At 36.3% G+C, this 22,623-nt stretch overlaps 1 protein-coding gene across 1 annotated transcript in view; it reads right to left on the reverse strand.

Annotated features, from left to right (window-relative positions):
• THSD7B (thrombospondin type 1 domain containing 7B) overlaps window positions 1-22,623 on the reverse strand; it is a 696,543-nt gene that overhangs the window by 67,923 nt on the left and 605,997 nt on the right. Inside the window, exon 16 of the mRNA XM_036422004.2 lies at window positions 21,207-21,357. Within this exon, the coding sequence (XP_036277897.1) occupies window positions 21,207-21,357 (151 nt within the window). The remainder of the gene's footprint in view (window positions 1-21,206; window positions 21,358-22,623) is intronic.

Consider the following 22,623-nt stretch of genomic DNA (forward strand, 5'->3'; position numbering starts at 1 on the left):
TCCATAACCCCAAACTGAACTGGCTAATTGAAGGGAACCTCTAAATGCTGGAATAGGAGGCCACTTACCCGCTCCTCTCCCTCCCCAAAAAATGATATCAATGCAAAGACAATAAGATCATTAACAAGATGGTCAATAACTGATTCTAAAGAAATGGAGATCTATGAACTACCTGAAAAACATTCAGGATAATCTTAAAATGTTCAGTGAATGCACAGACAACGAAATGAAACTTTTCAATGCATAAACAAAATTAGAAGTTCAACAAAGAAAGAGTAGCCATCCAGAGCAAAACAATACAAAAACCAAAGAAAAACCACACACAGGAATCCTAGAACTGAAGAATGCAATAATTAAACTGAAAAATTCAACAGCAGAGGACCAGTGAACTCTTGAAAAATCACCTAAAATTAACCAGTTGGAGGAGCAAAATGAAAAAGTATATATATACTTTAAAGGAGTGAAGAGCCTATCGCACTTATGAGACAACATCCAGAGAAACAATATACAGCCACAGAACATGGTTTCAGTCCATGAGGGACTGCAGCTACAACAGGGATCTCACAGACTATAGAGGAGCTGAGAAAGCCCTATGCCCTAGTGATGTCGTAGTCCTTGTAATGTAGCATTCCAACATATTACTCGTGTGTTTGTGGTGATGCTTGGGTAAATAAATCTGTGCTGCCAGTCATGGTAAAGTATAGTGCATATAGTAATGGATAGTGACAGTGAACAAATATGTTTTGGTTTATGGACTTACTATATTTTTTTAAAGTGTACTTTTTCTGCTTGTAAAATGGTTTGCTGTAAAATAGTATGCCATGTTATGCAGACAGCAGCCTAATATATCTTGTGCTTACTTTGTCTCTTGATTGCTTTATCTTATCTTTTGCTTGATTTAATCTGTGTTGTTTTGTCTATTCTCTATGGGCTTATAGCCTCTAAGCAATAGACTATAGAATCTATCCTAGGTGTGGAGTAGCTATACCACTCATGTTTTGTGTAAATTAAGGTGACCAGACATCCCGCCTTTGGCGGGACAGTCCCAATTTTTAACAATTTGTCCCGCGGCATTTTCAAAAAGTCCCGATTTTTGGAAAGAATGCACAGCAAGCTAGGGAACAGCGGGAGAATGGGAAGGGAATATACAGTTTTCGGCAGCCATGTTGCTATTTAGCCAGGATATGAGTTTTATATTATTTTTGTTAATTTATAATGTTAAACTTTAATAATAACAAATAATTGTTGAGAACTGATTATCAAGAACTGCTTATCAAAGTTCACATTGTTGATCAATTGTTAGAATTTGACCACCATTGTTTGGACTTAATGAACAATGGCATTTTTGGGAATTGGCAATGACAAAAACATTTTGTAACTGTCTCTCAGACAATACACATCATACTGTGTGTAAGCTAGTTAAACAAGTGATGTCATTACAAATCAGCTATTCAGATAATTTACATAAGTAATTTATTTATTTCATACATACCGTTACATAAATTTTCTTGAATTTAGCAGACAGTACTCATATTATTTATATTTTATAGTGGCAGCAAAAAGTCTAGCACAGCCTTGAAAGTGACACTTACGACTTATGTTACAGCAAATTCAGAGGAAAAATAATACAAGTTAGCGTTGTTATTATTTAGAAAGAAATATAGGATTAAAATTTAAATAATTTTTAAAATATAGTTACTTTATAACAATCAAATTAATTTAATTTATAAACTAACAATAAAATATGTTCATGTAATTATGTACCTACTTACTGTGTTTTTAAGCAATATGTATATAATAATTTATAGTATAATTTAAATTTTTTTTTTTAGATTTTTAACATAATGAGTAAGAAAAGAGGATGCAAATTCAACGATGATCTAAGAAGTGAATTTCCTTTTATTAAAAAAACCAAAAGTGATTACATGGTAAAATGTGAGAAATGTAGTGGTGAATTTTCTATTTCACATGGTGGGAAGAATTATATTTTAAAGCACTTTGAAACACAGAAAAATAAAAGATATTTAAATACTGCTGCATCTTCCTCCAAAATACAGGAATTTTTTCGGAAAACAACTTACGGGGACAAAGAAAAGAAATTAGCATTAGCAGAAGGACTTATGTCTTTTCATGCTATTAACACATAGACCAAATTTTAATCAAACCCCCCCCCCTGCCCCCCCTGCCCCGTCAATGGTGTCCCGCTTTACCAATGTTAAAATCTGGTCACCTTAGTGTAAGTATATGATGTTTCCACAATGACAGAACTGCTTCATGACACATTTTGAAGAATATCATCCTGTCCTGAAGTGACAAATGGATGGAGACAAAGGAACAGGAAATTTATTTAAGAAATAATGGCTAAAAACTTCCTAATTGTGGGGCGACAAATGCGCATTCAGATTCATAATGCCCAAGTATCCTCAATATGTTGAACCTAGAAAGAATTACACCAAGACACATAAATTGTCAAAAGTAAAAGACAAAAATAGAATTTTGAAAGCACAATGCAAACATATATGAAAATATATGAATATATAAAATCACCAATGAAAGTAAGTATGTAGTCAAATCCAAATACTCTAGTATTGTAATGGTGGTACATAAATTACCTTCAGTTTTAGTTTAAAAGTTAAGATAAAAGGTATGAAATAACTAAAATTATAATAATTTGATTTTGAATGCACAATTTAAAATTATTTAAGTTGTATACTATTAAAGTCACATTGTTGCCAGCTTAATATAGGATATTATCCCTATAAAACATATTATGTAATTGCCATGGTAACCACCAGGAACACACTGTAGTGGTAGGTACACAGAAGTTGAAGATAAAGGAATCAAAGAATACCACTACCAAAGTCATCACATTACAAAGGAAACAACAAGGGAGGAAGAAAAAGAGCAGTTACAAAATATCAGAACACAATGAACAAAATGGCCATTATAAGGCCTTTCTTGTCAATAATTATTTTAAATATAAGTGGAATTTCTGAATGGAGGAAAAAAAAGATATAATGGTATGTTGCCTACAAGAGTCATTTTAGCTCTAAGGATACAGGTTCTGTTGAAAGTGAAAGATGGGAAAAAGATACCTCATGCAAATGGAAACCGAAAGAGCAATACTAGCTGTACTTTTATCACTCAAAATTGACTTTAAACTAAAAATAGTTTAAACTAAAAAAAAAGTCATTAAGCTCTAACCGGTTTGTCTCAGTGGATAGAAGCTCAGCCTGCAGACTGAAGGGTTCCAGGTCCGATCCTGGTCAAGGGCCTGTACCTTGGTTGCGGGCACATCCCCAGTAGTCAGTGTGCAAGAGGCAGCTGATTGATGTTTCTCTCTCATTGATGTTTCTAACTCTCTATCCCTCTCCCTTCCTCTCTGTAAAAAATCAATAAAATATATTTAAAATATTCATTAATATAATAGTGAAGGAGTCAATGCATCAAGAAGATGCAAGAATTGTAAATATTGATGTACCCACCATTAGAGAACCTCAATGTATAAATCAAATACTTATAGAAATAAAATGGTAAATATAAGCAACATATTGTAATAACAGGGGCTTTCATACCCACTATCAAAAAGGGTAGATCATCCAGACAGAAAATCAATAAACAAACAGTGAATTTAAACAATAATATAGACCAAATAGACCTAACTGATGTATAAAGAACATTCTGTAGAGGGCCACCTGGGAAGGCACATGGGCAATTTTAATTGTTGCCAGCTGAGTCTGATACGATTGGCAGAGCCTTGTCTAGGACACACATTTCCCTAAGATGGCAGAAAGTGTAATAAACTTGGCCTTCATATCAGCCCTGGTGTCGGCAGAGGTGGAACTAGATATGTAAATCCAGGCATGCTAGGTCCTATTTAAGAATGCATATAAGTTGGTGTTACTTCCTGGTATTTGGGGTATAAAATAAATGTGCTGGGAGGGGTCATCATTGTCGTCTTCCTGCCTCTCCAGCAGACAGCAGACAGAACGACAGCCCACCAGCTCCCAGCTTAAAATCTATATCTGTGTCTTCTCTCTTTATTTCTATTATTTCTCAATCCCTGGCTGTCTCCACTTAGAACTGGTTCTTTCATCTCTCTTTCTGTGCAGGATGTGGAAAAGGGAGATCCCTGCCATGGTTGGCCCCACCACATCAGGCCCCCGCACATTCCACACAGCAATAGGAGAATACACATTCTTCTCAGGTGCACACAGAAAACTTTCCAAGACAGATCGTATATGTCAGTCCACAAAACAAGTTCCCAAAAAATTCAATAAAATTGAAATTATATCAAGTATATTTTCCAACTACTATAGTATGAAACAAAATAACAACAGGAGAAAAATGGAAATTTGAGGAATATGAAGAAATGAAACAACATATTCCTGAATGACCAAGGGGTCAAGGAAGAATAAAAATAAAGCTCTACAAAGATATTTTGAGGCAGAGGAAAATGGAAACAACATACAAAAGTTTATGGGATTCAACAACAAAAGCAGTTCATAGCTCTAAATATCTCAAATATATAACCGGACATTACACCCTATCTAATAAAAGGGTGTAAGAATGCAATTATTAAACTTAAAAATTCAACAGTAGAGGACCTACTGTGAGGGCATCATGGCCAATTTGAATATTACCCTTTTATTAGTATAGGTATATGGTCAGCAAACTGTGGTTCATGAACCACATGCGTCTCTTTGGCCCCTTGAATGTAGCTCTTCCACAAAATACCACAGCCCGGGCCAGTCTATTTTGAAAAAGTGGCGTTAGAAGAGGTTTAAGTTTAAAAAATGTGCCTCTTAAAACACCCTATCTAATAAAAGGGTAATATGTAAATTAACTGTCACTCCGTCACAAACTGGTAGCACCCATAGCCACAAAATGGTGGCGCCCAGTCCTCTCAGCCACACCAGAGTCCCCCAGTTCTGGGAGTTGGGGGGTGGCCATGGAGGGCAGGCAGCATGAATGGCCCAGGCCAGCCCCCCAGAGCCAGAGCAGACAGGGACCGGGGGGGGGGGGGGGGGGGCTGGCCCACAACCTCTGAGGCTGAGCACAGGCCCAGAGAGGAGAGAGCAGGCCCGTCTGTCTCTCACAGAATCAGCGTGGGTCACTCCAGGCTCCTGTGGAAGCAGCATGGCTCCCTGCGGCGTGCTGCGGTTCCCACTGGCTCCCACAGAAATGGTGGGTGGCCTACTGCATGTGATATCACGCGATGGGCTACTAATAAGAGATAATAGATTAAGCCAACACTTAACTGAAGAAAAAAATATTAGTGTATGAATAAATAAAATAGAGAATGTGAAAACTATTGAAAATATCTATAAAAATAAGATTTGATTATTAAAAAGATAAAAGATTATAAATCTTTAGCAAATTCACCAAGGAAAAAAAAAAGAGAGGACTGAAATAAATTAAGTTATAAACAAAAGGGAAGACACTACAACTGATACCACAGAAATCCAAAGGGCCATGAAAGATTACTATAAATAAGTTCTGCTAACGAACTAGACACTTAAAAGAAATGGATTGATTTCTAGAAATATACAACCTCACAAGACTGAGTCAAAAAGAAATAGAAAATCTAAATAGACCAATAATGATCTATACCAGTGGTTGTCAAACTCATTAGTCAACAGAGCCAAATATCAACAGAATGATTGACATTTCTTTTAAGAGGCACATTTTTTAAACTTAAACTTCTTCTAACACCACTTTTTCAAAATAGACTGGCCCGGGCTGTGGTATTTTGTGGAAGAGCTACATTCAAGGGGCCAAAGAGATGCATGTGGCTCATGAACCACAGTTTGCTGACCATGTACCTATACTAATAAAAGGGTAATATTCAAATCGGCCATGATGCCTTCACAGTAACAACATAACACAGGCTGTGTGGGGTGACAAGGCCAGTAGGGGAGTTAGCGAGGAATAACCAAATGACTGACCAGCAGGCTGCTTGGAGCGACCAGGTCAGCAGGGGGGGTAGTTGTAGGCTACCAAGCCAGCAGGGGAGGGCAGTTGGGGGTGACCAGGCTGGCAGCCAGAGGGGGTTCGGGGTGATCAGGCTGAGAGGGGGGCAGTTAGGAGAGATTAGGCAGCCAGGCAGGTGAGCAGTTAGGAGCCAGAGTTCCCAAATTGTTACTAGAATTGGAAAGGGAAAATACTCATATAAAACTCAAAACTGTACTACATTGGATAATTGAAAAATTCAGTAAGAATAAAAATATATCCAATGATGAGAGGTGTTATAGGAATAATAATTATGGTATTAGAATGCACAAAAGCAATTGAACTTGAAATTTTGTCATAATGAAGTAAACAGAAACTTAATGTATCATTCCAACTTTATTGAGGTGATATATTCCAATCACAAAGCAACAAATAAAGAATACCATGCTCTGAATAGAAAAAAAAGTTTAATGAAAAAAAGAAAACCATTAACATTTTATATGTCGAAATCTACAAATATTATATTATCATATAATAGAAAAGCTGACAATAAGATAATCATATAATCATCTAGGTCTATAATTTCAGATTATCTGGACAAAGAAAGATTTGGGGAGAAATAAAACCAACTAGATATCCCTGATATACAGTGTCCATAATTTTGTTTAGAAGTTTATAACAGAAAAAATATATATGTTCAAGACTTTTTTGTAAAGATGAAGGATAATCAGTAGTAATATTGAATTACTCAAATACATAGAAAAATGCAAGGCATAATCCATAAAGTCATTTGAAACAGTAGAAATGTCAAGAATTTTTTTTAAAGAAAAACAATATATATTAGTTATAAGTTAAAATAAATTTTAACACTCTTATGAAAAACCAAAAGCATTAATTATACTTGTAAAACAAGTCTTTTTAAAAATAAATTTAGCCTTGCCAGGGTGGCTCAGTGGTTGAGCATAGACCTATGAACCAGGAGGTTACAGGTTTGATTCCCAGCCAGGGCACATGCCTTGGGTGTGGGCTAGATCCCCAGTAGGGGGTGTGTAGGAGGCAGCTGATCCATGATTCTCTCTTATCATGGATGTTTTTATTTTTCTCCCTCTCCCTTCCTCTCTGAAATCAATTAAAATATATATTTTTCAAAAAAGAAAATTATATGAGGAAAAGAAATGAGTGAAGATAAAAACATGAAAACGAAAGTAAAGCAGAAAGATCTATGTCTAACAAAATAGAATAAAGTGACAAAGTTCTGATGTAACAAAGGTCAATTAAAATTATTGAAGCAAATATTTATGAAGCTTGTGCTAAATAGCAAGGTATCAAACTATAGAAATAAAACACAATTATAAAGGCAAGAGAACTTGACAGAAATACAATCATAACAGCATACTCAGATCGCTGTCAGAATATCATTTTTCAAGTTGGCTAATGACAAATATGGACAAAATAAAATTGAAAAATATATAACATTATATATAGAGCTGAATTGTCTATAAACACATAACAGGAATTCTAAGAAAATAAATTGTGTGTTTGTTTCAATCAAAGTAGAAAACTAACAGATGATCATACAACATCCTCTTAGCAAACCTTACATTTTTTTAAAAAAGTAGTAATATAAAATATTAAATAATTAAGAAAGCCTTTGAAATTTTAAAACTTAAATATAATCTGTGAAACAACTATTTAGGACATAAGAATGTTTGCAATTTGGTGGTCTTTTCAGACAGTAGTGAAAGTGAGAATACTTCATATCAACTTTAAGGTCAGAGCCAAACCCTAAATATTCCAGCTGGTTTCATCCTGCACAAATTCTATTATAGGTAAATCCTATAATAATATCCTTGATATTAATATCATTGAGTGTTTTCATTACTGCAAAATACAGTAAATATACTAAAAATGTTTTATTCTAGTTGGAAAAATACTACATGTATCTTAAAACTCAATGAAAATAGATTAAATGCAAGAACCAAAAATAAAACAAACCCACACAATTAGAAAATAAATGTAGGAACACTAGAATTTATCATGAAATAAAAGTTTGAAAAATAACATATCTAGCATAAATTTCTAACAAAATGAAATAATATAAATAAAAAAAATAAAAGGTAAAGGAAAACAGATACAATAATAGGTATAAAAAGTCTCTCAATAAAGGGATTTTTAAACAGTATATAAAAAAGTTCCAACATTAACTCAAGAGAAAATAGAAAACCTAAATGGACTGATAATCCTGGGAAATTGAGAAAGTGACTAAAGTTGTCTACCAAACACTCTAAGCAGTTTCACAGATAAATTTTTCAAGTACCACCTTTTTTCTTAGATTAACAAAAACAAAAACAAAAAAATACAAACATTCTGAGTTTATTTTATAGCATGTGATATACCTGACTTTACTTATAATAGTAATAGATGAGAGGGAAATTATATCAATCTCAATTATACAAATAGGATGCCAAAGCACTAAAATTCTTTATTATATAATATAGATACTAATATGTTTACCAAAACAAGTAAAAAAAACAAACAAACACGAGTGCTACATTGAAAAATGTAATACATTGTAAATGACTGGAATGTGTTTCCTGGGAAAGCAAAAATGCCTAAAAATCTTTAGTACAGTGATTTACACACACATAGACACATATACTTACACATGGAAGTACAATGTGACCTCAATATATGCCAAATATTTATTAAAGAAAATCAAAAGCCTAAGCCTAATAAAATCTCATCCAAATATAGAAATAAGCATTCTACTCTCATAGTCAGATATACTAGACAGGACATGGAGCCTGTTATGCACATTCCTGGGCCAGGTAACCTCACCTGCCCACAGTTCCAGCTCGGAAAACAGTCATGGAGCTGATGCCCTACATTGTTGCGTCTTGGCCAAAAAGTCTTTGTCTGATATTAGCCATGTTAACTAGCTCAGCCAGCAGTCCACTTCTTTCCAAGACTTGTGTAAGAGAATGTTTTGAGTACTGCTCAGTGAAAAAGGAATGGTTACAAACCCAGCTCAGACATGCAGAGTAAACCACAGATACTGGCAGTGAAAAAGAAAAATCATAGGGAAAATGGAAGAGAGGTGTGGAACCAGCATACAATAACTTCCCTTCAATTTCCTATAATTACTTAAAATACAAATGACTGTTTGTGGTCTTAATTTTATTTTTTAATCCTTGAAGCCCAAAGAAAAAATATTATAAACTAGATGCCCGATGTATGAAATTCATGCATAGGAGTAGGGATTCCCTCAGTCCAGCCTGCACACTCTCCAATCCAGGACCCTTTGGGGGATGTCAGACTGCTGGTTTAGGCCCGATCCTGGGAATCAGGCCTAAACCAGCAGTCAGACATCCCTCCCACAATTTTGGACCGCTGGCTCTTAATCACTTACTGGCCTGCCTGCCTGGTTGCCCCTAACTGCCCCACTCTGCTGGCTTGATCACCACTCACTGCCTCTGTGTGATGGCCTAATCATCCCTAACTGCCCTCCCCCCAGCCAGCCTGGTTGCCTCTAACTACCCTCCCCCACCCCACTGGCCTGGTCACCCCTTACTGCCCCCCTGCCACCCTGGTCACCTCCAACTGCCCTCCCACCAGCCTGGTCACCCCTAACTGCCCCCCTATCAGCCTGATCACCCTTCACTGCCTCTGCATGCTAGCCTGATCACCTCTAACTGCCCCCTGTTGACCTGGTCAACCCTAACTGCCCCCTGCTGCCAGCCTGCTCACCCCTAACTGCTCCCCCTGCTGGCCCTGCTGGCTAGGTCACCTCAATTGCCCCCCTGCTGGCCTGGCCTTCCCAACTGCCCCCCACCCCTGCTGGCCTGGTCACCCCACACAGCCTACCCACTGACCTGGTTTCCCCATGCAGCCTGCTGTTCAGTTGTTTGATCATCCCTCACTAACCCCCTTGCCATCCTGGTTGCCCCATGCAACTTGCTTGTTCAGTTGTTTGGTCATCCCTCACTAACCCCCTGCTGGCCTGGGCATAGGCAGCCATCTTATGAGAGTGTGAGGGTTAATTTTTATATCACTTCTTTATTATATTATATAGGATTGTCTATCTCACTGTAACAGTCATAATAATTGTGAAACACTTGCCACTGTGAAATTGAAGAATATGACAAAGATGCCCCAAACCAGTAGTATACAATTGGTCATCATTATTGTTAACTCTGTCCAACTAAAGAAGGTCTAAGAAGATTAAAAAAAAAAAAGTTTAAACACATTCATGTCAGAATAAAGATGCTCATTGTTTGAGATGACATATTATAGCTCTTAAAATACCAAGAGAATAGATTCATAACATGAACAAATACAAGAGGCCTGTGAAGTGAGTAAAATGAGAGGATACCTGAAAAAGGTAAAGAAAACTCAATACTTGCCTCCCTCCATGTCAGCACTAACAATTTAAGCAGTACCATTTAAAGTATTAGTGCCTAAGTATAAACAAAACAAAATGCCTATAGAAAGGACTCAAAATCTCACAGGCATGAAGAGGATTGCATTAAAAAGTACACAAAGTATTACGAAGCTGCAGTTTTCTTTACATAACTCCTGCAGTTTTCTGTATGCTTAAAATGCTTCATAATTTAAAGAGAGAGAGAACCCCCACCAGCAATGCCTGAGGGTTCCACTTTCCATAAAAAAACTTTAAGAAAATTCCTAAAAAAACTAAAAATAGAACTGCCACATGACCCAGCAATTTCACTTCTGGGTGTCTATTCAAGAAAACAAACAAACAAAAACAACAAACACACAAACATTAATTTGAAGAGATATACATTTCTGTGTTCATTGCACCATTATTTATAACAGCCAAGATATGGAAGAAACCTAGGTATTTATTAATAGATAAATGGATAATGAAGATGTGGTAGATTTACAAAATGGAATATTACTCAGCCATATCAAAGAAAAATATTGCTATTTTCAACAACATACATGGAACTAGAGGTTATTATGCTAATTAAAATAACATGGGAAAGACAGACACCTATAATTTCACTTGTATGTGGAATCCAAAATAAGAATAAAGAAGAAACAGACTCATAGAAATAAAGAACAAACTCCTGGTTGCCAGAGAAGAAATTGGGAAAAGAGTAAAAAAGGTGATAGGAAACAAGAGGTACAAACAATTTGCAATCATATAATAACTAAGTCATGGGGATGTAATGTACAGCATTTGGTATAAAGTCAATAATACTATGTAATAAAAACCTCATATGCTAAGTGTCCGATCATTCATTCAACCATTCAACCACTTGACCTCTTGCTATGATGCACACTGACCATCAGGGGGCAGATGCTCTGACCAATAGGTTAGCTTGCTGCTGGAGTCTGGACAATTGGGAATGGGCGAGATGGGCCAGACCTGCCCTGGATGAATCCATGTACCAGGCTAGTTTCCTCTGACTCTCACAGGCCCAGGAACCCCACCAGTGCAAGAATCTATGCACTGGGCCTCTAATATTGTAATAACTTTGTACAGTATCAGATGGTTACTAGACTTATAATGGTGATCACTTCCTAAGTATATATATATATATGTTGACTATATGTATACTTTAAAGCAACATAATGTTGATATAAACTATATTTTAATAAAAAAGAGAAAGAAATAATGTATTTTTAAGTTGATAGAATGAAGTAAAATCTTTTCAAATTAAAAATTGTTTAAAAAGTGAATGAATATTCAAGTATGTTTTTCTTTTTAAGTTAAACATAAATGTTATATGTTTTATTAGCAGTAATAGGATATGTAAATACCCCCCAAATAGTAAAGAAGTGGAAATGCCAGAAATGCCAGAAATACACACACACAGGAGATATATATATATATATAATGATAAAAATAAAAAGAACATAATTACAGATATATGGATATATGGGAGTAAATGAACTAAAACAAAAATTGTACTTTATTTGAGTAGATATTTTTAAATCTACCAATATTCATGCAGTATGTAAATGAATAAACTTTACTCAAGAATGAGAAGGTTTCAAAAGAATATAACCACAGGAGAAACTGAAAAGATTGTTAAAAATAAGCTATTGAAAAATGTTCTTACCACAGATGTTTTTAAAATTCCGAAGAACTGATCCAAGATGGCTGTGCCCAGGTGAACACCTAGCCGCAGCCACACACAACAATTTCAATAAAAAACAACTAAAATATAAAACGGACATTGCCCAGAACTACAGGAAGGTTGACTGACTGGAAATTCTACAGCGAGAAGCAAGGAGAAAACCAGAAGGAGGCGCGGAGGAGCTGGAAAAGCCCAAGGTACAGAGACGCAGCGCATGGAGAGGAAGGAGCCAGAGAGGAGGGGGAGGCGGAGTGCCTGGCGGGCGTTCCCTAGCGGGAAGGAGACAAAACTCCGACTGTGCTGGGCCCCCCGACTGCTCTGAACCCCAGGTCTAGGCCAGACCCCAGGGACTCAGGCTCAGCCATAGGGAGCCGGGCTGTAAGGCGGAACCCGGGGAAGTGGCGAAAGGAGGTCCCGGCGGCGTGCACACTGCAGGCAGAGAAGGGATGGTCGGCTGTGCCCTGGGATCTCCCTGACGGGAAGGAGACTGGGGCTCCAGACTGCTCTGAACGCCACCTCCAATCCCGCTACCAACTGAACTGAACCCCAATACCGGGCTCATTGGGGGAGAGCATAGACTGTTTGGCAGCAGGTGAAAATCGAGGGCACCTTTCTCTCAGAGGCACTGGCAGTGAGCACTGAAGAACCCGCATAGGGTGGGGCTGATGGAAGCCAAAGCTGCAGGCTCCACCCTGATACCCCGTCCCATCTGTAACTGCGAAATGCTACAACAAAATAGATCGCAAACGAAAGAAATGGAGGACAAAAAGCGTCTGGATATAGAGTTCAAATCTACGCTTATAAGGTTTTTCAAGAATTTCCTAGAAAAGATGGATAAGACCTATGAGGTTATGAAAAGAGATCAACTAGAATTAATAAGGAGTCATCAAGAAATGATAAAGGATCGACAAGAAATGATAAGGGATCAACAAGAAATAAAAAATACATTCTCTGAAATAAAAAATATTATACAGAGTCCTAAAAACAGAATGGAAGATCGCAAGAATCAAGTCAAAGATTTGGAACATACAGAGCCAGAAGATACTCCTCCACAGAAGCTAGAAGGCAAGAGAATCAAGAAAATTGAAGATAATGTAAGAAACCTCTGGGACAACTTCAAGTGAACCAACATCAGAATTATGGGGATCCCAGAAGATGAGAGAGAGCAAGATATGGAAAACATACTGAAAGAAATAGTGACAGAAAACTTCCCCCACCTGGTGAAAGAATTAGACTTACAAGTCCAGGAAGCGTACAGAACTCCAAACAAAAGGAATCCAAAAAAGACCACACCAAGACACATCATACTTAAAATTCCAAGAGCAAAAGACAAAGAGAGAATATTAAAAGAAGCAAGAGCAAAGAAGGTAGTTACCTATAAAGGAGCACCCATACGATTGTCAGCTGACTTCTCAACAGAAACCATGCAGGCCAGAAGGGAATGGCAAGAAATATTCAAGGTGATGAATAGTAAGAACCTACAGCCAAAGATAATCTATCCAGCAAAGCTATCACTCAGAATCAAAGGTCAGATAAAGAGCTTCACTAATAAAAAAAAGCTAAAGGAGTTCATCAACATCAAACCAGAATTATATAAATTGCTGAAGGGGGTTCTTTCAGAAGAGAAAGTAAACAAAGATAAAAATTATGAACAACAAATATGTAACTATCAACAAGTGAATCTAAAAACCAAGGAAATTAAAAAAAAAATCTGATGAACAATAGTAACTGTTGAATATAATAGAATCAGAGGTATGGAAGGGGAGTGAACTGACGATTCTTAGGGAAAAGGGGAGACGGGGGCGTGGGAATAGACTGAACATAAACTGTGCACCTATGGATGAGGACAATGGGGAGTGGGGAAAGGGCAGAGGTTGGGGTGGGAACCTGGTGGAGGAGAGCAATGGTGGGGGGGGGAAAAGGAACATTTGTAATAATATGAACAATAAAAACTTATTTAAAAAAATAAAATAAAAATAAAATTTCAAAGAACTAATTTCTATATATGTATTTAAAAAATTGGTTCGGGGCGGGGAGTAGAAACCTTTCAAATGAATTTTTCTAAAAAAAAACATAATGGCATAATATTAAATCCAATATGTTATAATGGGCAGATAGTGGGAAGGGGTGTGGTTAGAGACATTCTGAAACAATTAAAATAATAATTATAAACTGCCCTGCCAATATGGCTCTGTGGTTGAGCCATCACCTATGAACCAAGAAGTCATGGTTGGATTCTGCTAGGGGCACAAGCCCAGATTGTGGGCTCAATTCCCTGGAGTAGGGGGTGTGTAAGAGGTAGCCAAGAGAGAATCATTGGATTCTCTCTCTCTTCATTGCTACCTCTCTTTTTCTTTCTAGTTCTGAAATCAATAAAAACTTTTTTTAAAAAATAATAAAATAACAATAAACTAAATTCTTATAAAAATAACCACTGTGGTGTACACCTTCAATTAATATATTGAATGTGTCTGTGTGTTTTGATTTGAAGTAAGTCTCTTCTAGACAGGTTATGCAGGGGTATTGCTTTTTAATTTTTTATTGAATTTATTGGGGTGACATTAACAAAATTATACAGGTTTGGACAAGAACATTAAGATGTCCTTATTTAGATATCTAGGTTATTTTGCCCAACCTTACTCTCTTCAGTATTTTGCCCTTCTTATTTTAGCTTCCTCTCCTCCTCAGATCTCTGATCTCTGGCTCCTCCTTTGCTTTTGTTAGGCTCTCATTCCTGGCACCATTACCCAGACTATCTCTATCCGGAAACCATAGTGATTGTGAAGGCTCACCTCACTTGGTTTATCTTCCCTCAGGATTATAGTCCATGCAACCTGTTGTCAAATGTCTGAAAACTGTTGCGTTATATATTTTGCTCTTCTTTTGGTTGTTTACAATGAGAATGTTCAACAGTGTAATCCTCAAAAATCCAATAATATTTGATTATTGCTAGAAGTAAAAGTTTTCTGCCCTCTACAGTCCTTGTTGGTCCGGCCTTGCAATCATGCTGATTTAATCATCAATAAGTTAATTAACTTTGATACTTTGTATGAGTCATGTTTTTAATTTTTTGAAAAATAAACTCCTACAAAGTGTAAAATGGTATTGTGGTTATATTTTGCTGTAGTTCTGATTAGTCATTATCTCTTGAGAAAAAAATATAAAAATTCATGGGTAAAATAATGTGAAATGTGGGATATTCTTGAATGTCATCTATAGGAGAAGGACTAAAAGGTGGAGAATAAAATAAAAATGTCATATGTAGAAAATTGTTGAGACACGTGATCAATGTTGAGTTGGTTAATCAATTTGTGAGGTCATTATTCCATTTTTTGAGAGAATTTCTACTATAAAAAGACAAAGGCAGATAGAGAGATTGGGAGAAAGAGACCAAAGGATTGAGAGCAATGAACCCTTATTTAACTTCAAATTTGTGACAGTGAGATTCAAAGAAATTACACTGTGTTAAAGAGAATGAAAATATATTAAATTTAAAAAACTGGAATAGCCCAAAGACTGCTTTCATCTAATTGTCATTTGCTGCTACACTGCATGAAATGAGGTACCCTTTCTACAGGGCCTAATTGGTTCTGGAAATGTTAATGGTTCTGAGTGGTACTGATACCATTGCAATTAACCCAGTTATTAATACTAGGAAAGAAGCAAAGGGAAGGCCAAATAGCATAGGCATGTTATTTAGATAGCTTCACCAGGAAGCTAAGCTTTCCACTCTCCAGAGAGCCACCAGCTTATACCCAGCAGATCTGTGGGGGGAGGGACTAAACAGGGGGAAAGGGATGCATGCCCAAGAAAATTGGAGGGCCTAGAGAGGATGCTTGCTGGCCTGGCGATCATACCAGGAAATAGGTCATTGGCCAGAATAGGTGTGGCTACTGAAAGGCCAAGAAATTTCAGATATTTTATCCTCTAAACCAGTGGTTCTCAACCTTTCTAATGCCGTGACCCTTTAATACAGTTCCTCATGTTGTGGTGACCTCCCACCCATAACATTATTTTCATTGCTACTTTATAACTGTAATTTTGCTACTGTTATGAATCGTAATGTAAATATCTGTGTTATCCGATGGTTTTAGGCTCTAGAGCAGGTGTTCTCAACCTGTGGGTTGCGATAGGTTGAGTACCACTAGCAGGGTTGCCTGAGACCATCAATCACGCTCTGGACTGTGAGGATACGTTGATGAGGAGCCTGCAGCTGAGCACTAGGAACACTGGGAAAATTTGCTTCCCTGGAAACATAACTCTCAGGGATACTTAAGGTACTGAACATGCTGAGTAATCAGTAATGGAAGTCATTGTTGATGGCATTTCACTGGAACACCATGAAAAAAAAAAGATATTTTTCTTAACCTCAACTGCTTCATTCTTGAGCATGTATCAGAAAACGAGTGCATATTTCTTTCTCTTCTAAAGAAGTGTCACTGCTTGCAGGAGTAATGGCAGTGTGTATCTGCTGATATATACCCGAATTGGCTTTCACTAGAGTACCCTGCACTCATAAAGAGCTGGAGAAAAATATATAAATAAGATGAATTTTGGAAGCACATTACTAAGTCTATGATATAATTCAGATTTTGATTATACTGGAGCTCTATGTAGTCTTCCTTCCTGATCCTTCTTTAGAGATTGTCCTGGTGATAATGCAAAGATCCGAGTCACTGTCTGAACCACTGTGTATTGAATTTTTATTTCTCTCAGTGTTAAGGGGATGCAGGCTTTAGTTCTAGCCAGCCTTTGATGCATTCAGCTTGAAGTGAATCAATGGAAGTTCAAATAGGTGTGCTAAACTCGAGGCCTCTTTCTGGAGAGGGATTCCAAAAGCTTGCTTCTGTAAAGTATGTATCAGTTTGGTAATTCCTCTCCAAGATCCTCTTTGCTTTTTTTCTTTTAATATGATTGATTAAGATATTCCTTTGTCAAGTCTCCAAGGAGAGTCATAAATAGACAATCTGTATTTTTTATTGGAAATTTTCTGCAGGGATTGCTGGTATAAATGAAGAAAACCATATATTTGTTCAGATATATCAGAGGCTGAACAGTATCTGAATTCAGAAATTGATAAACCTCTCCTGAAGAATATTTAATTAGATGAATTCTCATGAACATAATTTTAAAGTATGAAAAATAAAGATAAAAATTGAAAAAATTAGGTAGAAAAATAGGAATAAAGGTTAACAAACAATAAACTGTTAAATATATACACCTGTATTTTTGTACATATGTGTGTAGATACATATACACATATGTACTTATACACAAGTATTTAAAGAATAAACACTATTACAAAGGTTTTTGATGTATAAATTTCATGTGTCCTTTTACATTAAAGCATGCTAGAAAAGTGAGTATTTAAGTAAAAAAAAAACCAAAAAACATTTTATATATATATATATTGGGTGTCCCAAAAATGTATACACATTTTGAATTATTATAATAGTTCCAATGGGTTAAATCTGGAAAGAAAAAAACATCAATTATACTTTCAGGTGTTAAAGTGTGTGTGCGTGTATGTGTGTGTGTGTGTGTGTGTGTGTGTATATCCAGATACACATATACACATACACATATATAGGAGACCCTGCATATGTATGTGTGTGTGTGTGTGTGTGTGTGTGTGTGTGTGTGTGTGAAAAAAATAAGAACATGAAAATCATGGTTTTCCTTTTTCTTCAAACTCTGCCTTGAATCATGTTTGTTTTTCTTGACCCATTTAGTCCCCAGTTCTTCCCAATATAGATAAAATTGCCCGATACAATTTTGAGTACCTCTGTCTTCTTTGCTCTTTGGTATGCCTGCAATTGGTCAGTAACCCATTCAAAGTTAGCTTTCTGATGCTTTACTTTTGAGGACTACTCTTAAATTAGACATCAGACATTTTCTAGCAAAGGAGGTGACATTTTATTTCTTTAAGATCAAGTAATACCCCAAGTAATTTCTTTAAGATCAAGTAATTTTGTGTGGGGGAAGGAATATTCATTATATGGCTTAGAAAATGTATAGCCACCTGCCTTCTGTTTCCCAGCCAATGAAAACAATGATTTGCAACTTTTAAAGCAAACTTGTATTAAATTATACTCTGTGCTGGGCACTTTATATGTATTGTCTTAATCGTTTAAAAAAAATCGGGAAAAAACAGCTCATTGTTGTTATTTTCCTTAAAAGGAAACTGTAGCTCAGAAACTTAAGTAACTTGGCCACAATCACACAGCCAAGTGTTCCAGGGCATTAGACCACACCCTTTAATTTCTCCTTCCTTCTCTTATTTGGCAGTCTATTCCAGTGAAGTAGCTTATTCAATTTTGAAAAATCTTACTTCATGAATCCATACCCAAAGTAAAGCAAAAAAGCAGATAACAGAGTTATCTCAAGAATAGGAAGTGTAACTTTTATTTTCTCTGTAGAGGTTAGCAATGTACAGGGTGTGGCAAAAATTATGTTTACAGTTGCCTTTATGGAAAATAATGCAATAATTAATAAATAATAATACAAGAATAAACTTGGTGCTCACAACTGTAAACCTACTTTTGTCTAACCCTATATAGACTACTTGGGCTTACATAGTCATGATAGCTTTTACTAGCACAAAAGCAACAGGTCACTAACCCCTCTGAGACTTAGTTTATTTATCTATACATTGGAGGAATAATAGTACCTATTTAATAGTGACACCTTTCAGATTAAACGAAATAAGTGTAAATGCTGAATGCATTGTCCAGCACATGGAAAGCATCTGTAAATATAAGCTAAGTTTCCACATGATATTGTCATTAAAGTGATACTGAGAAAGAACATGACTGGAATGTAATGACCAAGAGACTTGTGCCCCAAAGAGTGTTCTCCTAACTGGTTGAATCAGCATCATCTGGAAACTTTGTTAGAAATGTAAATACATGGGCCCTACCCCAGACCTACCAAATTGTAATCTCTTGGATGGAGCAGAAGAAAAGTATAAATATATTTTTATCTCAGAAATATTCTGCTTTTTTCTTTGAATTTATTTATTTGTTTGTTTGTTTATTTATTTATTTAAGTGTTTGGTTTTAAAGAACTGCCCTGGGAAGAAAACTAAGGAGAGTAAAAAACAAAACATAATGAATTTGTTCCATTAACATATGTCACCCTGCAGACTATCAAAAGAAAATTTGGTAAAATAATGGCTATAATTCAACATGGTATAAAAAACAATTATCCAATAATTGTTTCTATTTTTTTCTCAGAAAATGCACATTACTGTGCTAATTAAACTTTAAGCACAAAGATCTGGCTTGCTAACTTTGCCATTATCATGATCATGATCATCACCAAGTACTGTTTAAGCATCTATAATGTTGGTGCATTATGCTAAGATGTGGCAATTTATTAAAATTATGCAACATATTATAGAGATAGGGAAACTTATAAGTTGTGAGTACTAATTAACATTTTTTCACTTTAAAATCTTTATACTAGAGAACGAGGGACATTTGAGGAAGAACATGTCTGTTAGACCTGAGTGACCATAGATAATGCCTATCATCAGAATATAGTGTTGTTATAACTCCAGCACAATGTTGTTTACTGAAGATGTTCTCAATGAAAGTTACTGGTGTCATAACTATTATTGTTATTGCTATTACATTACTATTATTATTATTATTACATATTTTCAAAGATGCATTCCCATAGTGACAAGTACCTATGTCATCTTCCAGACACACAAAAGGAGATTAAAATATTTTCTGTCTCCAATTAATAAACACTCCAAATATAGAGTAACTGTGTTTAGAAAAGCAAACTTTAAAGAAAAGTGTCTCTTAGAAACACAAAGAAGCAAGCACACACAATACCAGTCATCACGACACTGCAGGAAATGCTCCTCCAGCAAACATTTTTACTCAGCCATCGGTACTTTGACTTAAGAGGGCAACATTTTCATTGCACAAAGTGCTCACAGCTTAATGGATTCTGCTGAGAGCAAATTAGGAAAAAAAAGAAGTGAGAGAAATCACGACCTTTACATTTAATTAAACTTTTTCGGGTTGTTAATCTTTCTGTAAGTTGATTAATAAAATGTGTAGGCTACCACACTTTCTAACCTGTGACTATATGTACTCAGTCAGTATATAATTAGACTATTATTATAACTTGCTAAAATAACTCACTTGGTTCTTTATAAAAAAAATAATGTTCCATCTTAAAGCAAGAGAAATATTGAGTCTAAATCTACTTTAATTCTTGTAAGAGAAGTGAACCACGGTTGTAAGAGCAAAAACTCTGGCTTTCTCAGACAGAATAAGGTTCATGCCCAGGTGCATCGCTCAATCACTGTGGACACCTGTGACGCTACTTAGCCTTTCTGAGGATCAGTTTCTTCATTTTTATAATGAACTTCCTTTGTATGAAGATTTTATACAAGCTTTCCACAAACATCAACATCACCACTGAATTCGAAGTCTCCTCTTTCCTTCATCATATTTGGAGCCATATAATATGTTCCTTATCCTAATTTTATTTTTTAGTGCTTTAGGCAGAAACATTAGTCTAACACAACATTGAAATCTATATTCTGAAAATATTAAGGTGAACCACATTAGTTGAAGAATATTCATTTTGGCATATTCAGTTACGTTTTCATTTTTTAAAAAGAATAACAACGACGGCTAATTCTTTGGACTTCAAAAAAGATTTGTGTTTGTTAAGTTATGGGAAAATATGGCCCAAGAACACCACATCTTTGAGAACACAGCAAAAGACAAAAACAGATCATCACTAACAGAAGCTAAATTACACAGTGGAGTTGAGTGACTAAGATAAAATTGATTCTGCCACAATAAAAATGGAACAGAACCAAGAGATGACAGTGAGGATTGTTTGAGTACTTAAGAGACCACTTTCACAATGGGAGTGCGTTCGAATCCTAGCATCATCATTATAGGCTCATTTTCCCTGTTCGGTTCTCTTGACAAATGCCTAAAAAGAGGCACTGGCATTTTAAATTGCTCAGTGTTGATAGCTGAATTTTTTCCCCCCTTTTCCTTTCTTAGATAACACTATTTTCCTCTAGGACTAGGAGAATGGTGAGAGCAGAATTGTGACTGTCTAGTGAAGGCAGCCCCGGAGGATGAGGGCTTTAACAGGGAAGAGAGTTACCTGTGGGCACTTGCTCCAGGTTCCCCATTCGGACATGACGCAGTCACTGGGACACAGAAGCGAGCAGGGCTGGGTTTCTGGAGGCATCTCGTCCTGGTTGCAGAGGCTGTTGTTTACTGCTCCACCTTCACTGGAGGCAGTGTCCACACATCTGTGAGGCAAGATTACAACATAATGTGATTACTTAAAACAGTAGAGAGTACATTTAAAATGTATGATGAAAAAAATTTTTTTAAATGAAATAGTTATGATGTGCCATAGTTACTTACTCCTCAAAATAACATAAGATGAACAGAGAAACCAGGAAAAATATTCCAGTGGGCCTTCACAGAATGACAACTCTGTGCTGACCCTTTTATTCCGCAGAGCAAGAAAGATCAACAGGGACCAGGGATAACTACTGTCCTTGAACATCTCTCGCTCTAGAGACCTCCAGTATGTTTGCTCAGGTCCAGCACAGAATGAATTTTCTTTTTATTGTAGCAAATCTTGAAGGGCTCCTTTTCAGAATGAACCCATCACTGTGTAATAGCCAGAACTTCTGGTTGCCATGATTCTCTCAGACCTTCCCTATACTTCTATTTCCTATCATATCATCCATGCCTCCCTAATCTGTGTTCAACACATGTACAGTCATGATAAAGTAAAGAATATTAAACATGATTTCTTTTAGGTGTTTTTTATAAATCAATAGGAGGTTTTGATGCCATAAACCAAAGGACAATGAGCAAGCATTTTTTTTGTGTGCATAGGACATTATAGTTGTTTGGACTCCCCGGTGTTGGGCTTTGAGATAAATGCTTGTGAAAGCTAAATCAATGGTCATGATGTTGATACTATCAAATGAAAACCCAAGACTTATACCACTATATACACCCACCAGAATGGCTTAAATAAAAAACATGAAAAATATCAAGGGTTGGCAAGAATGTGAAGAAATTGTAACTCTTCTCTAACTCTGCTGGTTGGAGCACAAACTCTTTGGTAAATTAGGTGGCAGTATCTACTAAAACTAAACATATATTCAGTGTATTGCAACAATCCCAATTTTATATTCCTCTGCAAAACAAATGTGGAAAAATGTGTACCATAATATGACTGAAAATGTTCATGGCCCCACTATGCATAATTAGCCAAACTAGAAACAGTTTACCTAGACAATGTAGCCAGCAACAGTAAAATAAACACATTGTGATAAATTAATCCAAATAAATGCTATACAGTGGTGAGAATGCATGAACTATGATTGCATATAAGAGCATGGGTAAAGCTTATCCTATATAATAAAGAGGTAATATGCAAATTGACCATCATACCCACCCTCACACACTATGGCCACCCCCATGTGGTCAAAGATGGCCACCACAAGATGGCTGGCAGGGAAGGGTAGTTGTGGGTGATCAGGCCATCAGGGGAG

Source organism: Pipistrellus kuhlii, unplaced genomic scaffold (genome assembly GCF_014108245.1).
Source record: "Pipistrellus kuhlii isolate mPipKuh1 unplaced genomic scaffold, mPipKuh1.p scaffold_m20_p_7, whole genome shotgun sequence".
NCBI classification, from domain to species: Eukaryota; Metazoa; Chordata; class Mammalia; order Chiroptera; family Vespertilionidae; genus Pipistrellus; species Pipistrellus kuhlii.